The sequence below is a fragment of the Calidris pugnax genome, unplaced genomic scaffold, assembly GCF_001431845.1.
Source record: "Calidris pugnax isolate Ruff unplaced genomic scaffold, ASM143184v1 scaffold337, whole genome shotgun sequence".
NCBI classification, from domain to species: Eukaryota; Metazoa; Chordata; class Aves; order Charadriiformes; family Scolopacidae; genus Calidris; species Calidris pugnax.
Genome location: NW_015091098.1, coordinates 532,039 through 554,579, shown reverse-complemented (window position 1 = coordinate 554,579; position 22,541 = coordinate 532,039). Strand labels below are relative to the sequence as shown.

At 55.6% G+C, this 22,541-nt stretch overlaps 1 protein-coding gene across 1 annotated transcript; it reads right to left on the bottom strand.

The window, feature by feature from the left end:
* Window positions 1-2,699: 2,699 nt before the first annotated feature.
* On the bottom strand, window positions 2,700-21,668 carry PLXDC1 (plexin domain containing 1). Its single transcript, XM_014957921.1, has 13 exons — window positions 21,657-21,668; window positions 20,086-20,229; window positions 19,625-19,694; window positions 19,116-19,238; window positions 18,676-18,794; window positions 18,392-18,491; window positions 16,236-16,331; window positions 13,788-13,869; window positions 10,933-10,993; window positions 9,878-10,013; window positions 7,815-7,850; window positions 5,994-6,154; window positions 2,700-3,586 (listed from the first exon to the last, which is right to left on the bottom strand). The coding sequence occupies exons 1-13, from the start codon at window positions 21,666-21,668 to the stop codon at window positions 3,467-3,469; spliced, it is 1,260 nt and encodes a 419-aa protein (XP_014813407.1). The 3' UTR covers window positions 2,700-3,466.
* Window positions 21,669-22,541: the final 873 nt, after the last annotated feature.

The window sequence follows — 22,541 nt, the reverse complement described above, 5'->3', positions numbered from 1 at the left end:
CGGCAACATCACCGTTGGGCTTTCTGGAATTTAATAGACAACCTCTTCTCTACCACTACAAAAGATTGCTCCCTGCTGACTCACGAGCTTCCCAGGAGTGAACTTCAAGGGTCCAGAGCTAGACCTCATAGCTAAAGGTAGGACTGAATACTTATTTTTATTCTCCTCCTTGAGACACAGCATCTAAGCACATTGGTTCTCCAGTGGGAGCTGCTGGTTGAATCCAGACCTTCAGCTCAGAGCACAGACGTGACTATGGGCAGTGACTTCTCCATCTCCTCTACCACAAGGTCTTGGAGGTGATGGATTGGAGCTGTTAACCTGACAAACCCAAACCCTATTCCTCGGTAGAAGACAGACCAAACATCTGTTACACAGCTACAGAAAAGCCCGGTTTGATTTGTTTCTTTCCTTAAAGGAAAAATAGAAAAAAGAAAAGAAAAAAAAAAGCCTTTTTTTTACTCCAGGCACTCAGAACTTGGCATCTCCCCTGAAGTGCAGGTATTTTATGCATCTCAGCTGTTTCTGTGCTACAGCACGTGGGTGGTGTTATTCTCCACCTGAGGAGCTGATCCTCTTCTGAATCCTCCCAAGATCCTGGCTGCAGTAACGCCGCAGTGATTTATACAGCTCAATCACACTCTATTGAAAGTCTGTTTTCTTTTAAATCCGCAGCATTTCATTTAAATCCTGGCTGCTGGATGTTACCTAAGCAGGTCTAGGGGCTCTAGGGGAGAGGAGTACCCAAATCTGGCTGTTATTGGGTATGCACGTTCAGAAAACCGGTAAAAACAAGGCCGTTATTTGAAAAGACTTAAATCAAGATAAAATTCCTTCCCAGCTCATAACCATTTCAGCAGGGATCAGGTCCTGGGCAAAAACTAGACAACAGCATCCCTTTGGATTCTTTCTTACTTCAAGGAAATGGGGGTGAAAAAAACCAACCTTCCAGCTGAAAGCTTTATTTGGGAATAAAGTTTATCTTCAACATATGTCTAAAGAGAGACTGTGTGGGCCATAAGGACTTGGCACGACTCAGTCTGACTTACCCTGTTTGAGCATTTTGGTGCTTTTATGCCATAATAAGATGCAGCAAAAGTCTCCCTAGTGGCTATGTGTGAGAAAGTATAATCTGGGGTCTAAATGCCACAAAGCATCCATATTTATCTTTAATGGCTATATAAATTCAGCAGATGAGAAGGAAAACATTAATTAGACAGACCCTGCCTTTGGCAGTAATCACCACCAGTGACAGCTGAACCAGCCAGTGGATAAAATATGCACGAAACATGATTATCAGAATAAATAACTGAGGATCAAGAGAAAATTAAAGGAAAAAAAAAAAGGGGGGGGAAAAAAAGCCACACAGAACCAACACCATTTTTGGTGGGGGAAATAAAACTTTACCTTTTACTAGACTTTGGACACTCTCTCTTTTGGTTTTTTATATACAATCTTTCCCCAGTTTAGGGCCTGATCCTGTGGCTGGTGTCTGTGGCAGTGGGGTAGAGTGTTTCTGCAGGTCAGTGGTGAATTCTGATTGCACAGAAGGAGTAGAAAACCCTGAGAAGGTTGAGTGTCGAAGCCCTTAGGGTCAGAGTCTGGAGTCACAATACACCTACAAATCCAGACCAGGGGCCTATCACAGACATCATACAATTTAAAAAAATAGAAAAAAATGCCACTGACTTGAGTGGGCTTTAAAAACCATGATGTTAACAAGGTGATTTTTAGATTTTCTTTTCATGGTATCAAGGCATGTATGCCTTCACTCCTTATTTATGTGAAATGCCCATGAATAAGCTCGGATTTACTTCAGGATTTAGCCCGTGGGAGGCCACGTTAGTGCTCTGTCCCCATCCTCATCCATCAAAACCTCCTCTGTTCCTGCTGGAGTAGTGGCCATGCCACAAGGACGTATTTTGAAGGAATCTAAGATTTAATTTTTTTCCACACTCTGTCTCTGTCTTTGGGGTTGTAGTTTGTAATTTAGCAAAGTAATTAGATGCCATAAAGTGCATCAGAGCCGTTGGCTCACAAACATCCTGAAGGTGAATCCTCCATGGCGTTTTGCCCTTAAAATAAATGAAATTTCCCTTTCTCTTGGAGCAGGGGGTGGAAGCTTCTGCTTTGCAGGGAGGGGAGGGCAGGGAGTTGAAGCCATGGGTGGTGGAAGACCAATGGCAGGATGAAAAGACAAGGGCACGAGGCTTCTCGGCCACGAAGACAAAATTAAAAGAAGGCGAAGGGGGGAGCGGAGAAAGGGACAGAGCTGGGGGAGAGGGGGAACAGGAGAGGGGATGGGAGTCCTGGAAAGCCAACCCCACCTCTCCTGGGCCACCACCAGCACCTACCACCAGCCTGTCCCTGCAGAGGGGAGGAGAGAACCAGCCCAACTCTCCTGAGTGCAGGCAGAGCCAGCGTCCCGCAAAAATCTACCGTCCTGCTGTCCCCAAGAGCCTGCTGCTTGAGGAAACCGTGTATTTTGCCCATCCCCAGATTTGCCCCTGCTTTGTTGCCCCTGTTGACTCCCAGTGGAGGAGGGAAGAGGTCAGCCCCACACAGGGAGAGGGGAAAACCCAACCACAACACAAAAAAGCCAGGCCAAACCAAAACTTTGACTGTGCTCCTTTCTCCAGGGCTTCGGTGCTGGGCTGCCAGGAGAGACCCATGTCACCCCTGACCATCACCAAGCTTCTGCTTTGCAGGGAGGGGAGGGCAGGGAGTTGAAGCCATGGGTGGTGGAAGACCAATGGCAGGATGAAAAGACAAGGGCACGAGGCTTCTCGGCCACGAAGACAAAATTAAAAGAAGGCGAAGGGGGGAGCGGAGAAAGGGACAGAGCTGGGGGAGAGGGGGAACAGGAGAGGGGATGGGAGTCCTGGAAAGCCAACCCCACCTCTCCTGGGCCACCACCAGCACCTGCCACCAGCCTGTCCCTGCAGAGGGGAGGAGAGAACCAGCCCGACTCTCCTGAGTGCAGGCAGAGCCAGCGTCCCGCAAAAATCTACCGTTCTGCTGTCCCCAAGAGCCTGCTGCTTGAGGAAACCGTGTATTTTGCCCATCCCCAGATTTGCCCCTGCTTTGTTGCCCCTGTTGACTCCCAGTGGAGGAGGGAAGAGGTCAGCCCCACACAGGGAGAGGGGAAAACCCAACCACAACACAAAAAAGCCAGGCCAAACCAAAACTTTGACTGTGCTCCTTTCTCCAGGGCTTCGGTGCCGGGCTGCCAGGAGCGTCCCATGTCACCCCTGACCGTCACCGCTGCAGGCTCTGCTGTCCCCTGTGGAATCCAGGTGAGTCCCAGCCTCCCGTCACCCCGACTCCTTCTTTGTAATTGCTCCATTGGGTCTTTTTTTCCTCTACTTGCTCTTTCTTTTCCAAGAGGGGAAAGACTTTGCAATAGAATAAGAGAAGACTCCAACAGTTGAGAGGCGGGAGGTTCGAGACGCGGGGGGAGAAGCGCTCAGCACTGTTCTGCTTCCACGAAGCCCTCCTTCTCCTGGCTGCTTGGCTCCACCTCCGAGTACGTGGCGTGGTTGGTGTGATTTCGGAATTTCATGGCAGGCCAGCGATGGGGCCGTCGCTGTGGACAGAGACAAAGACCCATCAGAAGGTGTGACAGAGCCCCAGAGTCTGCGGGGAAAAGGGAAACTCGGTCCTGAAACCTACACAAGGCTGTCTTTGTGAAGGTTTGACTTCTTATTAATAAAAATAATTTTTTAAAAATAACTTCCTGCTTAAAAGAATTCATTACGAGGCATCGATCTCACTGAGCTGACCCGCTTTTAAGTGAAATCTCACGTCAGCCTCAGAACAAGGGTGGCCTCTGCAGCCGTGGATCATAGAATCATAGAATCATTGAGGTTGGAAGAGACCCTTGGGATCATCGAGTCCAACCATCTCCCCTACTCTACAAAGTCCTCCCCTACACCATGTCCCTCAGCACTGCATCTAAACGGCCCTTCAACACAGCCAGGGGTGGGGACTCCACCCCCTCCCTGGGCAGCCTGTTCCAATGCCCCACCACTCTTTGGGTGAAAAATTCCTTCCTAATGTTCAGTCTAAACCTCCCCTGTTGGAGCTTGAAGCCGTTCCCTCTCGTTCTGTCACTAATTACCTGGGAGAAGAGCCCAGCACCAACCTCTCTACAGTGTCCTTTCAAGTAGTTGTAGAGAGTGATGAGGTCTCCCCTCAGCCTCCTCTTCCTCACACTAAACAGCCCCAACTCCCTCAGCCGCTCCTCATACGATTTGTTTTCCAGCCCCCTCACCAGCTCCGTTGCCCTCCTCTGCACTCGCTCCAGCACCTCCAGATCTCTCTTGGATTGAGGTGCCCAAAACTGGACACAACACTCGAGGTGTGGCCTCCCCAGTGCTGAGTCCAGGGGCACAATCACCTCCCTGATGGACATGGCCTTCCCCTGTGACCACCTGCACCTCAGCTCCCTGTCTGCTCTCTCGCTGCAAAACAGGGACACATTGTCCCTTCTCGGCCAGGTGCAGATAAATGCATCAAACATCAAGTGCTCAGAGGTGGAGGCCGTGAAGATCAGTTCTCTGGAGCCTGTCTCTGCGAACGGGACAGACGGAGGACGGCCACGCACTCAAGGAAAAAGCCAGCGAGTAGAAAGGAGGAGGGAGCCAGACTCTTTTCAGTGGTTCCCAGTGAGAGGACGAGGGGCAACGGGCACAAGTTGGAACAGAAGAGGTTCCACTCAAATATGAGGAGAAACTTCTTCACGGTGAGGGTGGCAGAGCCCTGGAACAGGCTGCCCAGGGAGGGTGTGGAGTCCCCTTCCTTGGAGATTTTCAAACCCCACCTGGATGCTCCTGAGTAACATGCTCTGACAAGCTCTGGGCAATCCTGCTTCAGCAGGGGAGTTGGACTAAATGATCTCTATGGTCCCTTCCAACTTTAAAAATTCAGTGAAATTCAGTGAAAAGGAGAGAGGCTGAGGGCAAAGTGTTGCTCATTCCCTCTGTGGGGGCTCCTGTGCCAGGATTCATCCCACTTGTACCCTCCTCGGGATCCTACACCACGCCGGCTTCTGGCTTCGAGCAGCAGATGGAGATTGTTGGACCCCCCACCTTTCCGAGAATTAAAATCTTCCGTTTCGAGCGTTCTCCCCACCCCTCACGCAGCAGCTGATGGCCCTGCATCCAGCAGTAAAGGCTGATAATTTTAGTCAACGAAACCCAGCTGGGGGGGTTGGGAAGGCAGGGAGATCAATTATCCCCCCGCTCCAGCCCAGCCCTCCGACCGGGCGGCGTGTGTCACCTGCTCCTGCGAGGAGGTGGAGGAGTCTAACGTTGCATGGGGGGAGGGAAAAATAAAAAAAAAAAAGGCAAAAACATGTGAAAGGGAGCAAAATAAACCAGTGTGGGAGGGAGAGAGCCTAAGTTTAAAACACCATCAGCTGATGGTTGGGAGATGAGCTGTGACCATGAAGAAAAACTCAGGTGCAAACTCTGCCAAAGTGCCACTCTCCTCTTCTCTTTGCTCTTCTTTTTAGGGGCCTAGAAAATCTCTCTTATGAGGAAGGGCTGAGGGACTTGGGGCTTTTTAGTCTGGAGAAGAGAAGGCTGAGGGGGGATCTGATCAACACCTATAAATACTCAAAGGGTGGGTGTCAGGAGGGAGGGGCCAGGCTTTTTTCAGTGGTGCCCAGGGACAGGACAAGAGGGAACGGGCACAAACTTGAATATAAGAAGGTCCATCTAAATTTGAGGAGGAACTTCTTTGTTGTGAGGGTGGCAGAGCCCTGGCAGAGGCTGCCCAGGGAGGTGGCGGAGTCTCCTTCTCTGGAGACATTCAAACTCCCCCTGGACACGTTCCTGTGGGACCTGCTCTGGGTGGCCCTGCTCTGGCAGGGGGTTGGATGGGATGATCTCCAGAGGTCCCTTCCAACCCCACATCATTCTGTGATTCTCTAGGTTTGTGTTGGGAGCTGAGGAAGAGAAAACTGGGGAGGGTGAAGGTTCTCCACTCACCTCAATGAAGAAGAGGGCAGCGTTGGAGGTGGGATGGCTGTTGATGTAAATCCCAGCCAGGATAATCGCGGCCACCAGCAGCACGGCCAGGACGATGCCCACGATGGTCCCCGTGTGAATTGGGGCACCTCCTTTCTTGGCAGGAAGGCTGCTGCCCAGACCTGCAAATAAAAGGCTGCAGTTGAGTCTCAAACTGTGCCGAGACCTCGGCAGAAGAAAGGACAGCCAAGAAAATAAAAGGCGAGACCTTTGAGGGCTCTGCACGTACGAGTGAGGAACTTCAACTGCTGCTGTGGGGAAGATGCACCAGAGAGATGTCTGAGCTCTGGCATCCCTTTCAGATGCTGGCAGGAGCTGGTTTGAGAGGGGACTAAGCCACCACCACACCGTAACCCCCCCTCCAAGCCATATTCTTTATACATTGGCTGCTCGCTCTGGTAGAAAGCCATTAGCCAGATGCTGGGGGGGGGTCCTCAGTGTGTCCCACCCCCAGCTCACCCTCATCCTCAGCTGTGAATACCCCATTGCTCAGAGCTACAATGGGAGGATGGGGCATCTATCAACAGTGACATTACCAGCCAGTTGGGGAGCAATTTGGCTGAAACTGGGAAGATCATACATTTCAAAGGCCCCACGGCTGCGAAGGAACTCATTCTGCCCCCAGTTTAACCAGTTTAACCTCCCCGAGCTGCTTTCGGGTCAGAGGGATGGGCTGGTGGTTTGTCCACGGCCGCAGTCCTTGCAAACAGGGCTCGGATCCTTCCCAGACTCTGGAATTAGCAAGAGAATGACAGCAACAATCTGGTTCCCTGCCCTTGGAGCTGCTGGATGGGCCTGGACTGAGGATTTGCAGGAACAGGGATGAAAAAGGCAGAGCTGGGCTAAGGCCACATTTTAAATGAGGATTTTACGCCGCTCTTTGGCACTGCTGGGGAAGTTCAAAAGAAAAAAAAGGACTTTGCGTCTAGGCAAAAACTGCAAAGAAAGGGAATTGCGTGGAAAAAGAAAACTCATCATCTCAGTTTGCAGAGCGGGACGAAGCGACTCTCACTTTTCACTACATTCACTACTACATTTCACTACCTTCAGTGGGTGCAGAGGAGGCAAAAGAAAACTCATCATCTCAGTTTGCAGAGTGGGACGAAGCGACTCTCACTTTTCACTACCTTCACTACTACATTTCACTACTTTCAGCGCCTGCAGAGGAGGGCAACGAAGCTGCTGAAGGGCCTGGAGAATAAATCTTATGAAGAGCGATTGAAGGAGCTGGGACTGTTCAGTTTGAGGAAGAGGAGGCTGAGGGGAGACCTCATCACTCTCTACAGCTACTTGAAAGGACACTGTAGAGAGGTTGGTGCTGGTCTCTTCTCACAGGTCATTAGCGATAGAACAAGAGGGAATGGCTTCAAGCTCCAACAGGGGAGGTTTAGACTGGACATTAGGAAACAATTCTTCACAGAAAGAGTGGTCAGAGACTGGAAGAGGCTGCCCAGGAAGGGGGTTGAGTCACGTCTTTGGATTAGTTTAAGAGTCCTTTAGATGTGGTGTTGGGGGATATGGTGTAGGGGAGAACTTTGTAGAGTAGGGTTGATGGTTGGACTCGATGATCCCAAGGGTCTTTTCCAACCTGAATGATTCTATGATTCTACATGAAATGGCCTTAACGAGGGTAAGGACAAGAGGAACCTTCTCCTGGTGGTGTCCCTCTGGCCCCAGTTCCACGGGCCCACCCCACTGACCGAGCACAACTCCCCAGTGCCTTTTATTCCAACATAACACGTTTCCACCAGGAACGAATGTGAGAGAGGATGAAGGGCTTACCTTCACTTCCTGCATACTGATTGAGCTTCGTGTCATCTAAGAGAAGAAAACAAGGCAAGAAAAATAATGTTAGGAGCCTTTTGTGATATTCTGGGTGCTTCCCACCTGCTTCCATCCCTCTCTAGTGGGGCCACTGACAGAACATGCCTCTTGCACAGCATTTACGTGGTCAGGGAGAGTCTTAGACCCCTGAGTTTGGTGGCAGCGTGTGGCGTGGGGGTTATTGTGGTTCTTCACAAAGGTGGCACCTGGAGCACAAACCTCTGAGGAAACCAGTCTTTAAATCAGTGTGTGATGGGGAATAAATGAACGCTGGATGGACCCAGCATTGGGTGCCTGTGCTCAGACCGTGGTGTTTGCAGCAATTCGTACACCACCACCAAATCACGGGGGTGTCACGCCAGAAATGTCTCACGTGGGGAGGGCCAAAATCCAAATTTCATTCCTTGTCTCACTCTGGAGGCACCAGGATGCGTCGTACGAGGCTTCACGCCTCAACCCTCCCCACCCTCACAATTCCAGCTCAAATCCCAGCCCAGGATTATTCCTGCTGGGCTTCCAGGTTTGCCCAGAGGTGACCGGTGGGTCAGCCACGTTCCCGGAGCTGTGGGTGAGCGGGGCCAGGAGCTGGGCTGGCTGGGGAGGACGCCGAGGGCTGGGTCCCCTTCCTTGGCTTCTCTCCCTCCTTTGCTCCGCTTCTCCAGATAAAGTTCGCTGCCTGATGCAGCTGGTGGTTTGTTTCCTTCCAAGATTACAAATTAACTTCATGCTCGGCTACGTCACAGAAAAGCCTCTTGTGCTTTTTCCAAGAACTGGCGATGAGTTGGAAAATAATCTCAGTGGTGATGTTACCCCCCCCCCCCCTCCTTTTAATTGCTCCTTTCAAAGTCAACTCTGCCAACCAGGCGCTCCCTTCCTCCCCCCCCCCTCAACTCCTTCCCATTGCTGAAGGACAATTACTAATGTTCCTTTCTATTTATTCTAATTAGCAGTTTGCGTTAGGGACTATTAAGCAGGGAAATTGAAGTGATACCTGCCGCTAGGATCCGAGGAGCCAGCCCTGTGTTAATGGGATTATCAAGCTTTAGAACAAGGGTGTCTCCAGGGGAAACCAGGGTCCTCATGTGGAGCTTTCCTCCAGCTTTCCTCCGCTGGAACGAGCTCCGTTGCCGAGCAGAGGGCAATCACAAGCCCGTGCTGGCAACCTGGGGCCACCAGACAGGACCAGGCACATCAAAGCATGAGCCCCTGTAGACAGCATTAACCTCTTACGCTGCTGGAGGGGTCTGTCCACCAGGGACTCGTCGCTCGTTGACCTTCACAAATGTGTAAAAAGGCTGTAAAACTCTTCCTACTGGAGGGTTTCATCTCTCGCTCCGAGTCTCACCTCTTGGGCTCCCCTTCCTTCTCCTTCCCACTGCTCCCACCCCTGCCCTGTCCTTCAAAGCCGGGGTTTTATTGTATTTATGTGGATATGAGGCTTTATGAGGCCTTGGAGTGACAGAGCTCTCCAGGGGTAGGCATCCCTGAGGATGGGGTGTCCCTGCAGCAGCCGCTCCCCCCACCAGGCCCTACCTTCTGTAGTGAGGCTGTCGATGAAGAGCGAGGACGTGGCAGTGGTGACATCCTCATCCAGCGGTGAGAAAGAGCTGTCAGGAGGTGCTGAATAGTGGTCACCTTCTGCTAAATCCTCGCAGGTCTTCTGGGCTGACTGGAAAGACAATGGAGAACAGCTACGTTTCCCAGCTCTCCTCCAGCAAGAGTGCCAGGGAGCCACTGGTGAGGACTGGGCTTCCCCGAGCTCTTGGGGTTCAAACCCTGGAGTGCAGGCAGGAGACCTGGGCCAGAAGTGCCAGGGAAACTCTCGCTCCGAGTCTCACCTCTTGGGCTCCCCTTCCTTCTCCTTCCCACTGCTCCCACCCCTGCCCTGTCCTTCAAAGCCGGGGTTTTATTGTATTTATGTGGATATGAGGCTTTATGAGGCCTTGGAGTGACAGAGCTCTCCAGGGGTAGGCATCCCTGAGGATGGGGTGTCCCTGCAGCAGCCCCCCACCAGGCCCTACCTTCTGTAGTGAGGCTGTCGATGAAGAGCGAGGACGTGGCAGTGGTGACATCCTCATCCAGCGGTGAGAAAGAGCTGTCAGGAGGTGCTGAATAGTGGTCACCTTCTGCTAAATCCTCGCAGGTCTTCTGGGCTGACTGGAAAGACAATGGAGAACAGCTACGTTTCCCAGCTCTCCTCCAGCAAGAGTACCAGGGAGCCACTGGTGAGGACTGGGCTTCCCCGAGCTCTTGGGGTTCAAACCCTGGAGTGGAGGCAGGGGACCTGGGCCAGAAATGCCAGAAGTATGTGGAGGGGGTGACCTGGAGAAGAGAAGGAAGGTTTGGGACCCACTTAAGTAGGACCTGGCGAGGTCCTACAGCCTGAGCTTCTTGCATCGCTGGATGGCCTTACACAGGTCCTGTGACCTCCTCTTCCCTCACTTGGTTAACAGGAAGCAAAGCTGAGTTGTTGGTGGAAGGGAAAAAAAAAGAAAACCCAAACAAAAACAAACCAAAACCCAAAAAACTCCAATCAGAAACAGATGTTTTGTTAAAACCGATCGTTCTGAGAAAAAGGAACTAGCTCGTCCAATGTGGAGATAATTGTGCTAACAAGGACCAAAAAACAAAAGTATCACAAGGGCTAATTTCTTCATGCTTGGGACGAGCATGAGTAAGAGTCATGCTCCAGAAGGTGAAGAAAAACATATCCCAGTGTTCTCAAATTGCACCATTTGGCAACTTGTGGAGGTCTCTGCATCCTTTACTAACCATCTGGCACTGACCAGCACAGAAACCAGACCCCAGCAAGGCAAAGACTGGTAATTCTGGATGAGATGGACCAACTCTGGATGAGATGGACCACCTTTGAACTATCCCAATACACACATCCTCTGTGAAGAGACCCTCCTGTAATGGGAAGGGACATCCAAAGGGATACTCAGCCGTGGAACAGCACGGACAAAGCGGAGCTGAGTGTGAATTTTCAGAGCTGGGACATAGCCATTATTTGTGGGTTTTTTTTTTACAGTTGAGCATCTTTCCTGGCAGAGGAACTGAGAGAAGAAGGTCTCACCTCCTGGGCACAGCCGTAGGACAGCCACTCCTCCCGGTACCGGTCAAAGCCACTGGAACATCTGTGGAGAAAAGCAGCATCAACTGAGGCAGGTGAATTCCTGAGGCACAGCAACAGTAACGCTCCTTTGCCCACTCTGGGTGGGCACTGCTAATGATTTCTGAGCTGCCCGAGAGGCCCAAATGCCACCCCGATGGGCACTGGGACGCTTGGAGAAGCATATATCTGAGGACTGGAAAGATTATATGCAAATTGGTCTCCGAAGACATGGGGTTTCCAGTACAGCTGTGCTGGAAGGACCCAAATGTTCCTCTCCACGGAGGAAGAAAAGGGTCAGCCCCGCTTCTCCAAGGGAAACGGAGAAGCAGAGAAATAGGAAAAATATATAGACTGAGTCTGAATTTCCATTCCCTGGACTCCGTGCCAGGGTGAGGCCACGATCTCCACGAGAGTCGTGGGTTGGTTTTTTTCCAGCAACATCTGCACAGGAAAAACACATTAAAGAAATTATAAACTGCACGAGGAAAACACCAGCTAGAGAAACCTCTGCAGAAAGAGAGGGAGTGAAACAGCTCTCTGACCTTTGGGAAGCCTCTGGAGATCCCAAAATATGAATCAGGGGTTCAGCTCACAAAAGCACTAATTTACCCAACTACCAACCAGTAGAAGAGGAGAAGCCACAAAGAACTTGAGGTCCTGCTGAGCCACTGAGATCTTTGCTTGAAGCACAGTTCCTGTAACCATTCAGGGCTGGGCAAAAGCAAAAATACAAACTCCCCTCTCCAGAGGAGAGGACTTGGGTGAAATCATGGAGAACTGGACTCAGGATGTAAGTTCAGACCCTGGAAGCCACACAACCAACTGCCTTGGGAAAGATCATGTTGGCTTTGCAAAACCAAGATGGAAAGCCAACCAGAGAGCGGTGGGCTTGCTCTGGCTTGTGGTTTCCATCACACTTGTTGCTTATATTGTCCATTGGTAACTTGAACACCTCAGGACCATGCTGCTGACACGCAGTCACGGCTGTAGGAAGTACAGATTTTTAGCCAACACATCAAGAAGTCACCGTACCATAAAGTGAGAAAAGCAAACATCAGCCACAGCGACTCGGTTTTTGGAAGATTGGGTTTGCAAACACCGGGAATTTGGAGGAAGCAGAATGATGAAGTTCTTGAACCCCAGGGTTTCAGCCCAAACATGACTAAGCCCCCTGCCTTCCGAGTTTGGGTTTGCTCCAAAAGCAAACTGAAAGCGCTGAAGAATGATGTTCCCCCTGGCTCGGGTTGAATCCCAGCCCACCAAGAGGCACCGAATCAACACTGATTTATAGGGTCACTCCTGATGTCTCAGGATCTTTCCCCGTCCCAGCTGAAACTGCTGCATGTAAGGAAAGGGTGGAATGGAATGAGCCAACCCCATCCTGGGCTGCATCCCCAGCCCCGTGGCCACCAGGGCAAGGGGGGGATTCTGCCCCTCTGCTCCGCTCTGGGGAGACCCCCACCCAGTGCTGCCTCCAACTCTGGGGCCACCAACAGCAGAAGGACATGGAGCTGTTGGATGGGGCCAGAGGAGGCCCCAGAGATGCTGGGAGGGCTGGAGCCCCTCTGCTGGGAGGGGGGGCTGAGAGAGTTGGGGGGTTCAGCCTGGAGAAGAGAAGGCTCCAGGGAGACCTTAGAGCCCCTTCCAGTCCCTCAAGGGGCTCCAGGAGAGATGGGGAGGGACTCTGGATCAGGGAGGGGAGCCCTAGGAGGAGGGGGAAGGGTTTGACACCGAAAGAGGGGAGATGGAGATGAGATTTAGGAAGAAACTTTGCCCTCTGAGGGTGGTGAGAGCCTGGCCCAGGTTGCCCAGAGAGGCTGGGAGATGCTCCATCCCTAGAAACATCCCAGCTTAAGATGGACAGGACTCTGAGCAACCCGGTCTGGCTGGAGACGTCCCTGCTCATGGCAGGGGGTTGGACCAGACGGGCTTTAAAGGTCCCTTCCCACCCAAACAAGTCCTGAGCGTGCAGACAGGAGGAAGGAGCCCAGCGAGCGATGCCGGGGTGAGCTCTCGCAGGAGGCAGCTGGGGAAGGGGCAGCCCTGGAGCTTTCCTGGGACCACGGGGCATCTCCCAAACACGGCCGTCCCCGCGCCGCTGCCAGGATCTGTGTTATTGGGTCCTCTCCCCTGCCACCAGCTCTAAATAAATATTTCAGCAAAAACCTCATTAAACTCTCTCATGCTCCGTATGGCGCCGAGGAGCTGAAGGAGAGCAGGGAGCAGGATTGCTGCACGTCTGGGACCACAGTGGGGGCCAGCCCTGGCCTCCCAAATCCTCCATTTACCCCCCAAAAAGCAGCAAGTGCCCCCCACCCTTGCTGTCTCTCGTCCCCAACAAGGAGGGCATGTCCCTGTGATGAGCATCCCTGGCTCTCACCGACCTGCCACCCTTCAGACTCCAGCGCGTCCCAGCCTCCCTGCCCTGCACATCTCCTCTGTCTGAAATCACAGCCCAAGCCAGGACAAGTTTCAGCCCCCCATCCCATCTAAATTAATTAAAAAATGTGAGTTTTGCTTCTGGTCTCAACTTGTTCCAGCTGCTGCATCGGAACATCCAAGAACCCCAGCCTCGGGAAATGTCTCCTTTCAATGGCTTGTAATGGGAGATGGGATCACGCTTCACCTCGGCTTGGGGAGCAGCCCCCTCGCCAAAGCACAGAGCAACAAAGAGAAACCCAACAAGAAAAAAGGAAAATGATACTAAAAAAAAAGCAGCAGCACCCATACAGGCATCAGACCTGGAGTGGGACTTGCTCTCCCAACTCCAAAAATGTTATGAGAGAAGAAAAGGGAAGGAAACCCATCCCAGCTACCTCTGCAGGACGTGGCACCAGCTGCAGTTGAAGGTCAGCTCCGAGGCCACACACATTTCACAGCTCTGGTGCTGGAGACAAGCTGTAAAGAGAGAGGAGAGAGGTACTTGTGACACACCAGCATCTGCACGGGGACACGGGAGCGTGGGCTGGTGGCACGGGCAGAACCAGAGCGTGAAGAGATGAGTCTCTACCCCAACCTCCCTCTGCTGTGGACCTGCTGGAGAGGACTCCCAGTCCACCTGTAAATGTCCTCCCACTCTGCTTAGCTGGGAATTAAAACACATCTGAGCCTTTATACCATTTCTTAGTGCCCTGAGGGGGCTTCTCAGAAGGAAGGAAGCAACACCAACAGTTTAACCCTCTGTTGCTATGTCCATACTAAGTAGATCTGCAGAACATCTCCAGATCAGAAGGAAGGAAGCAACACCAACAGTTTAACCCTCCGTTGCTACGTCCATACTAAGTAGATCTGCAAGAACATCTCCACACTGGAGAGGACTAGCTGCTTGTAGAGCACCATCATGTGCTTGTCGTCCTGTCTAGAAAAGGTGGCCGAGAGGGCAAAAAAAAAAAAAAAAAGCCAAGGAAACCAGCAGTTTTAGCAAACCCCTCGGGAGCTCCCACCAGCCCACGGTGACAGAGCTGGGATCTGATCTGGGAATGGGAAACACCAACACCAGAGGTTCCCATCCTGTGTGACAGCACAGAACCCCACCAGGCAGCAGCATCCCCATCCCACCTGGACCTGGCACCCCTCTGCATCCCCCCCTACACTCCCCATCGCTTCTCCAGCCACAGGATCCCCGTCCTGCCCCCCACACCGGGGCAAACTCACCCCCCCAGCCCTGTGTTGCCTCATTTTCTGGTGTCCCCCAGCCCTGATCTCCTCCACCTTCCCATCCCGAGCTTCTCCCGAGCTCCCCGCCACGTGGAGGCAGCGAGGACCTCTGGAGAAGAGGCAGGGGCTAACCCAGTTCATCCACTTCTGACCTGAATAAGGCTAAAAATTAAACCCCCAGAAGAAAACGTGGAGTCTAGTTCTGTGGCTCCTCTGGAGATACTGCTCTCAGCTCCCCTGGCTGCTGGGGAAAAGCGAAATAGCAAGTCTTAAGGAGGAAAAAAAAAAAAAAAAAGAATTATTGCAGAATGCTTATTTATGATCTGCTTTGCAGTCACCCTGCCTGCTGTTAAAATTGTCATAAAATACCCTGGGGGAGACCATTTAAATGCATAACCTTGGGATCTTCGTGACAGATTTACTCTCCGCTCCGTATTTACGGACTGCACGACGGGCTCTGCGCATGTGTCCTTGGATCCCGACACTAAAAATGTATCCCTTTAACAGGATCCTTAAGGAATTTCATCAGAGTGTGGAGGCGGAGAAAATGTCTTGCCGACAGACCTGAAGTGAACCGGCGTCCAGCGAAAACTCGCTGCAGCTCAGGGAGCAAAAGAGAAGGGAGTTTCAGGAGATGGAGAGGTGGGAAATAAGGAACCAAAGTGGTGGAGAGAGAGGGGATCAAGAAGAGGGAAGGTGGAATTGCCTGCAGGTCCCTCCTTTGGCAGCTCTTCCCTTTCCTGCATCCCAGGCTCCTGCCTTGGTGATGGAGCAGCCAGACTGGCACGTTTTTGGGGTTTGCTGGTGGCCAGGGTTGACTCTGAGCTGATAAATCATCAGTACGTATGAGACATTTGGTGACAGCCACACAGACCTTCTCCCAAAGTCAGAAGGTCTAGGGAGACCCCCACCTCAGTGCTGCCTCCAGCTCTGGGGCCACCAGCATCAGAAGGACATGGAGCTGTTGGATGGGGCCAGAGGAGGCCATGGAGATGCTGGGAGGGCTGGAGCCCCTCTGCTGAGAAGGCGCCGGGGAGACCTTAGAGCCCCTTCCAGTCCCTCAAGGGGCTCCAGGAGAGATGGGGAGGGACTCTGGATGAGGGAGGGGAGCCCCAGGAGGAGGGGGAAGGGTTTGACACCGAAAGGGGGGAGATTGAGATGAGATTTAGGAAGAACTTGTTTGGTGGGAGGGTGGTGAGAGCCTGGCCCAGGTTGCCCAGAGAAGCTGTGGCTGCCCCATCCCTGGAGGGGTTCAAGGCCAAGGTTGGAGGGGGCTTGGAGCAACCTGGTGTGGGGGGAGGTGTCCCTGCCCAGGGCAGAGGGTGGCACTGGATGGTCTGTAAAGTCCCTTCAACCCAAACCATTCTGTGATTCTATGACTGGGGGTCCCTGGAGTGGGGGCAAGCTTCTCCCTGGCCATAGCCCACCCTCTCTTCATGGCTCTGGTGTGCAGGAGGAACCCAGCCGCAGCCACACACCCTTCCAGCACCCACCAAACCCGCCCTGGCTTCCCTCATTGGCTGTAAATAGGAGGCTTTTGGAGCTCTGGGGTGAAACTGCAGGAGGGAAACCCACGTTGGGGCACCACACCAGCCCGTCTGACTTACTGGGCAGCGGGGTGAACTCCACGGCTGACATGTTGGTGATCTTGCTGGTGTCCAGCTCCACGCGATGATACTCATAGATGGTCCGACGGCGGGACTCTGAAACACGGAGCCTTGGCTTTAGACCGACCAGAAGCCCACCCTGAGAAGGGGTTTCATCCCCAGCTTGTGGGGCTGCTGCTGCCCCCCAACCAGTTTCACCCCCAGCTTGTGGGGCTGCTGCTGCCCCCGCAATTGAAAGGCAAAGGTGGCCCCAGGTCTTGGGGTGGGAGAGGACAGGAGGTGCCGGGAAGGAGGAGGGGTGTGAGGGCACATCTCCTCTTCCCTCTTTTGCCAGGAGGAGCTCGGAGCTCCCTGTCCCCCTCTCCCCGCACCGGAGACTCCCGGGATGGCCGTGGTCCAGCCCTGCATCGCTCTAAACAAACACGGAGCTGCACAACACATTGCTGGTCGGTGACTCACGGGGCTGAGAGCCTCCCCCGTGCTCAGCGCTCGCCCAGAGCTCCCCACCACTCTCCCCAGCCCCCCCAGAGCCTCCTCCTTCCCTCCATCCCTCACGCCTTGCCCCCTCTTCCTTCTCTTTCCCCTTCATCCCGGGGGGGTTTATCCTGAATTCAGGCTTCTCCCGGATTTTCTCCCAGCATCTGCCACTAATTCACGTGGTGACACCAGCCAAGATGCTCCTCTGGCATCAGGCTTATCTGCGAGGACAATCAAACCTCTCTCTCCTTCCAGCCTGGCCACGGCTCCTTGCTCCTCTGCTCCACGCTTGGAGACCAGCAGATGAGCAGGACAACACGCTCTCCTCTCCAAATCCCCCCTTCTCCTTCCCTCCAAGACGTGGTTCTTCACCCCCTTAGGGTTTTTTTCGTGCCCAGTCCTTGCATTTCTTCTTCCCTCACACCCCTGGGGCTGGCAGGAGGGACAGGCAGGAGGGACAGGCAGGAGGGACAGGCAGGAGGGACAGGCAGGAGGGACAGGCAGGGCTTGAGGGGACAGAGGGGACCAGCCGGGCGAGGGACAGGCTGGTGGGGAGGGGGGGCACCATCCAGCCTGGCCAAGGTTTTAACACAAACTGTTGTAAACGGGTAATAAACGAGGCCAGATGGTGGGTGCTGTAAATAACATGAAAAAGCAGCCGCGGGGAGGCAGGAGCCAGGTCGGGCTCCCCCGTGACACGAGGGGATGGGAAAGGCTGGAAGAACCTTTTTGGGAGCTCACCCCACGCCGGGAGCTCATGGCACGTGTGGAATAAGCATGGGGGACACGTATGTAGCCGTCCCCATGTCCTGCCCACGCAGGATCAGCTCTGCCCGCAGCCCCCCTGCCGTGCTACGCGCCGAGGGACAGCCCGGAGCAGCGTCGATGCCACTTGTAGGCTCCCCTGAACCCCCACATCTACAGGAACGAGACACTCAGCCCCCCCCCCACCCCCCAAAGCCTCTCATCCATCTGCAGTCTCGTCCGCCACCGTTCTCCCCTCCTCCTCATCAGCTGGAAATCGGGGAGGCGAGAGCTCGGCTGCTCCCAGCGAGTCCAGACACAGCGGGTGAGGAGCTTCACCTGCAGCACCTCGCCAAAGCCCACAGCGCTCCCCAGCGAGTCCAGACACAGCGGGTGAGGAGCACGAAGCCCTTCGCCTGCAGCACCTCGCCAAAACCAGGTGGCTGGGGCCACCCTGAGCCACGGGGCCACCAGGGGCACGAGGCTGCGTGGTGGCCTTGGCCATGGAGAGATGGACCCCCAGAGATGGACCCCCAGAGAGATGAACCCTCAGAGAGATGCACCCTGAGAGATGCACCCCAAGAGAGATGGACCTCAAGAGAGATGCACCCCCAGAGAGATGCACCCCCAGAGAGATGTATCCCAAGAGAGATGCACCCCCAGAGAGATGGACCCCCAGAGAGATGGACCCGGGGACGTGGGACACAAAGGACATCCATGAACTGAGCCCCACACACCTCCTCGCCCTCCCCACCATGAATCCAAGCAGCGCATCCTCATGTCTTGAAGCCCCCAAAGCCGAGGACATCTCACCTCCCCTTCCCCACCTGTCCCCTCTCCTGGCTGCGATATCCAGGGACCCCCCAGCGTCAGGACCAGCTCCTTCCCTGCCCCAGCAGCCACCTCCCCCCGGTTCCTCACACGCAGGGACTCACCAGGCACATCGGGAGAGGAGTTGAGGATCATGAAGGCATCGGAGAGACCGGCTTTCACGGGGTGCTGGGTGGCACTGATCTGTAGGACGGGCACGGGGATCTGCAGCCGGGGAGAGAGGGGGTGAGGGACCCCAAGCAGAGCTCTCCAGTGCTTTGGTGGCACTGGGAATGCCCAGACTCGGCGTGTGAACAGTTATAACATCAAACCTCCTTCTCCCAGACCCACAGGAACCCCCCTGTGGGGACCCTCCTGCTCCCCCTTCCCCAGCAGGAACATCCCTCACCTCCTTGTACCCGAAGACGATTCTCCCGGTGCTGTGCAGGGCCGCCTGGAAGGTGAAGCTGCCCATGTCCTCCTTCCCCTGGAGATACACCTGGTCCCACTGCACCACGAAAACCGTCCCTGGGGGAGAGACCACAGCGGATCCGTCCCCACATCTCAACAGCCTGACCCGTCCCCTCCTGATGGTGAAGCCCCGAGTCACCTCATCCCCCAACCTCCAGCGCATCCCTCTGAGGAGACCCATGAAGGACCCTCTGCCCAAATTCCACCCCCCCCAGGGCACTGAACAGTCCGCTGCCCCGGACTCCCCTTCCCCACACCCTCACCCTCCTCCAGCCCCTCCGTGTGCTCCAGGGGGCTGAGCTCTGCTGGGTTTTGGGAGGGAGGAGCGGGCAGAAGACCCCGTGGGGTGGCAGGGGGACCTGCTGGAGGAGGACTCACCGTTGTCCAAGTACTGGACGGTGGAGTTGCGGGAGAAGCTGGGGTTGAAGTTGGCCATGAGGGGTGCGACGTACTGGGTGGCCGTCAGCATCCGGTGGATGACGTCCCCCATGAAGATAAAACCTGAGCGAGCAGAGAAGGGTGAAGCAGCCCACGGTCCCCTCCATCACCCCGGGATGCTCCCTCCCTTCCTTCTGACCCCCCACCACCCTGCCCAGGCTCACCCACCCCTTTTTTCACCCCCAAAACCCCCTCCTGGCTTTCCTCCAGGCCTGTGGGACAACCCCGCGTCCCCTCAACTGCTGGAGAAACCGAGGCACCAGCAGCACCTGACCCCCCCGAGGACCAGCAGCGGGGCAGGGGTTGGACTTGGGGTGGAGGGAGAAAGCTGGGAGGGCTGCAGCCCCTTCTCTGAGCGAGTTCCCCAAGCTCTCGGATGGGGGGGAGCCACATCCAGCCCTCCCACCATGGGAACACCAGCCGAGCATCCCCATCCCACCCCGACTCACCACCCGTCGCTATCGTGACCTGCCGCAGGAGGTGGCCGTAGAAGGGGAAGTCAAAGGAGAGGACAATTCTCTGCAGGAGGAAGATGGAGTGAGGATCACGCTCAAAACCTTGGAAAAAACGCCTGGGGGGTGCTGGGGGGAAGGGTGGGTGCCCACCAGCTCTGCCCTGGGGGGTGCTGGGGGGACGGGTGGGTGCCCTCCAGCTCTGCCCTGGCTTGGGGCAAGGTCCTGGGGCCGGTGCATGGAGGGGTGGGAGAGGGATGGGGGTCCCTTCTGCCCAGCAGGACCAGCCCCAGAGGAGCCCAAACGCTTCCCAAGCCTTGGTGATGACAGGGGGGGGACACGGAGGGGCTGCTGCTGCCCCGGGCGAGGTGCCACCCTTGGGAAATCTCATCTGGGAGTGGAGATGGGGGGATTTGGGGGGACACCCCAGGCTGCAGAAGAGCCCCCCAGAGTCTCACCGAGGCCTGCCGGTGCGTGTTGGAGAGGATCCCGTGGATCTTCACTTGGCTCCTGTTGGCCGTTGCCATGTCCACCCACAGCCCCCTCCGCCGGGCGTCCCCCGGCCCGTAGATCCGTGACACGTAGTAGCTGTGGTTGTCCTCCTGGGGAGGGACACGGGGGGGGGACACGGGGGGGGTGACATGGGGACAGTGTCACCCGGGCTCAAAACCCCCAGGAGCAGCCGGGACCCAACCTCAGGGCCTCATTAGGGGGTCCCGGTCCCCCCATTGCTTTGGTTACAGCAGGAATTAAGAGAGAGGGGGGGGTTGGGACCCACGGATGAGTGGGGAGCGCAGCCGCCGTGGGGCAGACCTCAGGGATGCCCGGCATCACCCCCCTCGTCATCCTCTGGGTCCAGAGCTGCCCCTCTGCACCCCAAACCTGGAGCATTTTGGGGGAGAGAGAGGGGAAACCCCTCCCCAGACGTCCCGAGGTGGGACCAGGGGGTCAGACCCCACGAGAGACAGTGACACGTGGAAGGAGCAGCGTCCCCGACCTCGAATGTGGCCCCGCTCTTGGGGGGGGACACTCTGAGCCCCCCCCTTCCCCGACAGCGCCAAGCCCTGGGAAATTGCTGCCTTTTCCTCCTGGGAACCACAACCTCCATCACACCCTCCCTGTGGTTTCCCAGCATCTCCCAGTGCTGTGGTGGCCGTTGGTGGTTTTGGGTTGTGGTGGCTTTTTTTTTTCTTTAAACACTTCCACATCAGGCACTTTTCCATCTTCTGTCCCCCATGGTCAAGGGTTCAAGCTGGAGCAGAGCAGACACAGCCCCAGCTGCTTCTCCCCTGCCCGTCATGCCACGGGGACAATAATTCCCCCAAATCCACAAGCAGCTGGTGGCAAAATCACCAGGACAAGTCACCACGGCTGGTACAACCTCCTCCAGAAACTGTCCACGGCCACACACACCCTGTCCCTGTCCCCGAGATCCCAGAGCCGGGCAAACCCTCCCGGCTGCCGAGGGACCCACGCCCCCGCCACAAATAACCAGGAGCTAATTGAGGGCGGGTAATTAGGCTCAGCCGGGATGTGAGAACCCAGCGAGATGTCCCAGGAGGTGACACAAGTTCGTTAGCGGCGGCACAGGCTGCTGCTGTCCCCAACTGCAGACTCCCCCCCTCCCCGTTCCCCACAGACTGCCCTTCGCCAGCCGCTGGGCTACCAGGGGGGTGTCCTGGGGTGGGGGTATAGGGGTGGGTCAGCAGGGTCCTACACCTGGAAGCCAGGATCAGCCCTCTCCCCTCCAGCTTCTGCTTAGGTGACACGAGTTTTGGGGGGTCTCAGCCCTGATGAGCAGCGTCGGGGCGATGATGGAGATGCAGGGAAGGGGCTGCTGGGGTCAGGGATGGCCACGGGGTGACAGACACCCACGGCCAGGGCAGGAGAGACACGATGGGGGGGTGAAAAGAGGCAAAACACCTATAAATCCACCCCCTCCCAGCTCGGCTCACGCCGCTGCGAGGCCACGGGGATGGGGGAAGATGCGGCTTCAGCCACGGGGCAGCACGGGGGCCACATCCCCCACCTCCCCGGCCATCGGTCCCCTCCTCCGGGCTGGTTTGGGGTCCGGGTGCCAGGGTAGACCCCAAACATCCATCTCCAAACCCAAAACGTGTCCCCCGTCCCCTCCCGCTGCCCCTCTCCCTGCCTGGCTCCAGCCCCGGGAGGGAGCGGAGGCCGGAAACACAGCGCGGTGTTGTTGGGAAAATGGGGAGGGGGGGGGAGGAAAATGGATGAGAAAAAAGCCGTTTGGGACCAAATCTGCAGAGATTCATGAGATTTCCTGGCAGCTCGGCAGGGCCGGGGGCGGCAGGGACGGCACACGCTCGCCCACGGGCAGGGACGGAGCCAGGGACGTCTGTCCCCACGAGTGGGACACCAAAAACAGCCCGGGGGGGGCTCACAAGCTGCTCCCCCCACCCCTGGGAGAGGGGCTCCCGTCGTTACCCCTGGGGAGACGGAGCTAATTAGTGCCTAACGAGCTCCTGGTGGCGCTGGGGATGGAAACCGGCCCCACGGGACAGCTCGGGAGGGGAAACTGAGGCACGGGGGGAGCCGGTGGGATGTACCCCCCTGCCGAGGGAGGGGCTGCACAGTTGGGGGGCACACTCACCTTCCCCCGGGGACACTGGGGGTCCCCAGCCCCTCGCTGCTGCTGGCTGGTTTGGGGTGCCCCATGGAGCAGGGTCTGCCCCCCAGGCAGGGCTCAAATGAGGTCCCCATGGAGGGTCCAGCGTCTGCCCCCCAAAATCCCCCCATACCCTGCACCCACAGCCAGGGGTGGGGGAATCCCGGGTGGGGGCACCCCAGCAGCGGGGCTACAGCCCCCCCTCTGCCCCATGGCTGCCCCACACAGTTGGGGGGGTCCGGGCACCCCAAAACACCAGCGCTTTCACCGTGGAGATGCTGG